General features: G+C 51.1%; 1 protein-coding gene across 5 annotated transcripts in view; it reads left to right on the forward strand.

Annotated features, from left to right (window-relative positions):
- TBC1D2 (TBC1 domain family member 2) overlaps positions 1-4,321 on the forward strand; it is a 61,233-nt gene that overhangs the window by 54,531 nt on the left and 2,381 nt on the right. For all 5 annotated transcript variants that reach the window (XM_037738236.1, XM_017527827.2, XM_017527830.2 and 2 more), the window contains 2 exons: positions 1,981-2,101; positions 3,660-3,845. In XM_037738236.1, coding sequence (XP_037594164.1) covers positions 1,981-2,101; positions 3,660-3,845 — 307 coding nt within the window. The remainder of the gene's footprint in view (positions 1-1,980; positions 2,102-3,659; positions 3,846-4,321) is intronic.

The following is a 4,321-nucleotide window of genomic DNA, read 5'->3' on the forward strand; positions in this document are numbered from 1 at the left end:
AAAAAAAAAAAAAAAAAGAAAGAAAGAAAAGAAAAAGAACTGCATGTTTGATGTCTCAAAATGACAGGCCCTGCCACCAAGGCAACAAATCCAGCCTGTTTAGACCACAGTGATGATCTAATGCTAATTTAGAGCAAATGTTTTAAACCCACTTCCCTGGCCATAGACAAAGGGAATGCTGCCATGATCAGTTAGTTATGTCTGCCCTGGGCACAGACAGAGTAGAGGCCAGTGTATCTCACATTTGCTATCCTTGAACTCAGTGACCTGTGGAGGTCCCTTGCCACCAGCTCTGAGAGAACAGAGCCTTCTATTTCCCAGGAGACCTGTGACTGTTTTTCATCCATTCAGTCCGATTCAGGAAGGTTTTATACAAATATTTGAACCATAGTCGGGAGAAATTCTTTCCCAATCTAGTGGGGAAAGAGAAGGGATATTTCTTTTTTCTTTTGATATTCAACCCTGTTTCTAAGAGTTGTGAGCCTCAAAAGAAGGTGGAGGTCATGAATCCAATCTAGAGAGAACCCGAAGAAGCATAAATATCTGGATGATGGAATGTGTTCCTTAAATGCTGGTTATGACCATAGAGTGAGAGGCTATCTAAAGCGACATCTCCCCAAGGTCCTCTGAGGAACACTTGTTCTACTAGGCCTCCATGGGTGCAGTGGACAACAGGGGCTCTGTGGACCCCCTGGGCAACCCTCGGTTTCAGTCAGCCACACAGGGTTTTGTCACCGCAGGACTTCTCAGAGGCTTTACTAAGACAGTGTGTGTCATAAGCCTCTCAGGGGCTAGAATGTGCAGCATTCCCCAGATATCTTAGAATATAGAACCTTGTGTTTCACCTAGCATCTTGGGAGACCAGTAGTCCCTGGAAGACATTTTTGGGAAATGCCTTCTTGGATTGGCCCTAGGTGGGAGGTGCCAGGGAAGATGGGAAAAGTAGAGAAAATAGTACTGCTCCCAGGAAGACTTCCCTGCTCAGCCTGGTGGGGTTTTGTTTTTTTCTTGCCAGTGGTTTCATTAGAGCCTTATGCTAACTTGGCAGGGAGGGGAAGTAAAGGAGAAAAAGGGCTATGTGCATTGAGCATCTGGTAAATGCCCCACGGGAGGTCTGTCCTTTCAAGGTGCCTCATGGCTTTGGGGGATAGATATTGTTTGTTTGTTTGTTTGTTTGTTTTGAGCCGGAATTTCGCTCTTGTTACCCAGGCTGGAGTGCAATGGTGCAATCTCGGCTCACCGCAACCTCCGCCTCCTGGGTTCAGGCAATTCTCCTGCCTCAGCCTCCTGAGTAGCTGGGATTACAGGCACGCGCCACCATGCCCAGCTAATTTTTTGTATTTTTAGTAGAGACGGGGTTTCACCATTTTGACCAAGATGGTCTCGATCTCTTGACCTCGTGATCCACCCGCCTCGGCCTCCCAAAGTGCTGGGATTATAGGCGTGAGCCACCGCGCCCGGCAGATATTGTTAATCTCACTTTACACATCAGGAAACTGAGGGCCAAAGAGGTTAGTGTACTTGTCAAGATCTCAAAGCCTGTGAATATTAAGGTGAGGATAGCTAACTTTTATAAAGAGCTCTCTGTGTGGCAGGCACCGTGTGGGGCACTGAATGAGCTCTGTTCATCCTCAAAACAGTCCTGGGATTTATTACGAGACTGAGGCTTAGACTGGTTCAGTAACTTGCCCAAAGTCACCCGGGAGGCTGCAAGATCAGGATTCACCCAAGCAACCTGACTCCAGAGCCCGTGCTCTGAAGTGATCCCCATTCCTCTGGAAATCGCCAGTCATTTCCCCAAAAGAGCATTTGTCTCACCCCAGGTGCCAGGAACACCAATCTAGTTAGGGATTGGGGTTGCACTGGTGCTCATATGGAAGGACTTTCCCCCTAGAACCCAGGAAGCCACCTCTGCCATGTGCTGCCTGGCAGAGCCACGACTTCTGTACTCACTCTAGGCCTCCTTCCCTACCACTCCAGGCTAGCGGCCATCGCTCTGCTGGTCCTAGAGGAGGAGGAGAGTGCCTTCTGGTGCCTGGTGGCCATTGTGGAGACCATCATGCCGGCTGATTACTACTGCAACACGCTGACAGCATCCCAGGTAAGTGAGGCAGGCAGGGCCCCAGAGCCCTTCCTAGAAGTTTGTGGCTCTCAGAAAAGGTGGGAATCTCTCAGCCTTCAATTTCTCCCTCTGCACTATGGAATTGCATTTGGCTGCACAGAAGGGAAGCCCAACCTAACAGCAGCTTCAGCGGGGGATGATTTTTCTCAGATAATGAATGACCAGGCAGTACCATGGGGTTCAGGCTCCTAGCTCCCTGCTCTGTCATCTCTGGGATATGGGCTTCATCGTCACACCCATTACCTCCTGGTCACAGAATGGCTGCATCGCGTCCAGTACCGTGGCCATGGCCTAGGCCAGGAGAAGCAGAATGTGAACACCAGGAGCTGGCTCCCCCACCCAGCTATTTCTACTTGCTGTTTACTGGTCAGACTGAATTTCATGGCTGCCCTAGTTGCGAGGCAGGCTAGGAAATGTTTGTATTTAATTTTTACATCTTAACATCTCCCAAATTGACCTGCGTTATATGACCACTTTTTTTCTTATTTTATTATGGAAAATTCTGCACATTGAAAACAATAGAGGGAATAGTATAAGGAACCTCCATGTGTCCATCACCTGGCTTCAGTTATCAAGCCAGAGAGCTAGTGTTTCTTCTGAACTCCCATCCACTCCTCCTGCAACGTATCAGTTCATCCCTAAACCCTGCAGTAGCAACGGCATCTTAGACTCGGGGGTTACCTTAGGTTATGAACTGGACACTTGGCCTCCTTAGATGACCCAGGGTTCTGGGTGAGGGCGGAGGGGAGCTACTGGCAACTGAAAGAGGACTTAAGTGAGGGGACAGGCCTGAGCAACCAGCATTTCCAGGAAGGAAGAGCAAGGGAAAACTAAAGTGGGGTCATCACAGAGGGAGGAGAACCATGAAAGAACTGTGTCTTGGAGCCAGGGAGGGAGCCAGTTCTGAGAGTGGTTAACCCATCCAGTGAAACAAGGATGGAGCCATGACAATGGCCACAAGGAGAGGTCACTGGCCTCTCACCAGGAGCATCCTGCTTTGAGAAGATTCCTTGATGTCCAGCAAGGCAGGACATTATAACCTCCCACATACACACCTGTCCCAGGACCAGACATCCACCTAGCCTCTTAGGTGTCAGGCACAAATTGGGTGTTGAAAAGGGGCTGTGGGTGTCAGCTGATGTAAGCGTAGAGACAAAGCTTCCATTTCACCAGGGTATGAGACCAGTGTCTCTGAACTGCCAGGAGGATCAGCTGGCCCCTGAGCTCCTACTTGGCTCAAGGGATTCAGGTGGGTGAGGGAGACAAGGATATGCCAGCCCACATGGCTCCACTGCAAAGCCCAGTGCCCCAGTACAGAGGACTCCGGCCTGTGTCAGGAGCAGCAGAGGGATATGAGCTGTACCTGAGTCCCCGCGAGGCTGGGCTCCGGCTCCCTGAGGTGTCTCCTGGGCAGGGAAGGGCCTGCCCAGAGCGGCCTCAGGACTGTGTGTGGACTGACTGGGTAGGAAGTCTGGGCAGGGAAGGAGGCAGCCCTTCCCTGGGGCTGCAGGTGACAGGCTCTCTCGCTGGCTTCCAGGTGGACCAGCGGGTGCTCCAGGACCTGCTCTCAGAGAAGCTGCCCAGGCTGATGGCCCACCTGGGGCAGCACCACGTGGATCTCTCCCTCATCACCTTCAACTGGTTCCTCGTGGTCTTCGCAGACAGTCTCATTAGCAACATCCTCCTTCAGGTCTGGGATGCCTTCCTGTACGAGGGGACCAAGGTAGGGTGCTGCTAGGGGATGGGCAGGGGGCCCCTAAGCCAGTCCCTTCCCCATCTGGGTCTTGGCTCTGCCCCTGGAGAATGGGAAGACGGTGCTTACTTGTCAGGGCTGTTGAGGACATCTGACAGTGTGGCTTTGTCAGCTGTAAAGTGCTTTGCATATATGAGAGGAAGTAGCGGTTCTGCCTCTGAAGGTGTATCCCAAAGTTGGGGGATCTCCTTTCCATGGAGAGGAGGCATGAGCATGATCAGAGAGGCACATCCCTATTCTGTCCTTGCCCCCCAGTCACCTGAGCCCTCTTTTTCTTCCTCCTGTTTGGAGTAAGCCTTGGAAAAAGAGACTGGAGCTCAGGTCTGGACCCCGCTCTGTCCTGACCTTGCCCAGAGATCTGGGCAAGTCTCCCAACTCAGCCCCAATTTATACCTCAGTCTACAAAGCACCCTCAGGTTTCTCATCTCATTTTTTTTTTTTTTTTT

Source organism: Cebus imitator, unplaced genomic scaffold (assembly GCF_001604975.1).
Source record: "Cebus imitator isolate Cc_AM_T3 unplaced genomic scaffold, Cebus_imitator-1.0 Scaffold51, whole genome shotgun sequence".
Lineage (NCBI taxonomy): Eukaryota > Metazoa > Chordata > Mammalia > Primates > Cebidae > Cebus > Cebus imitator.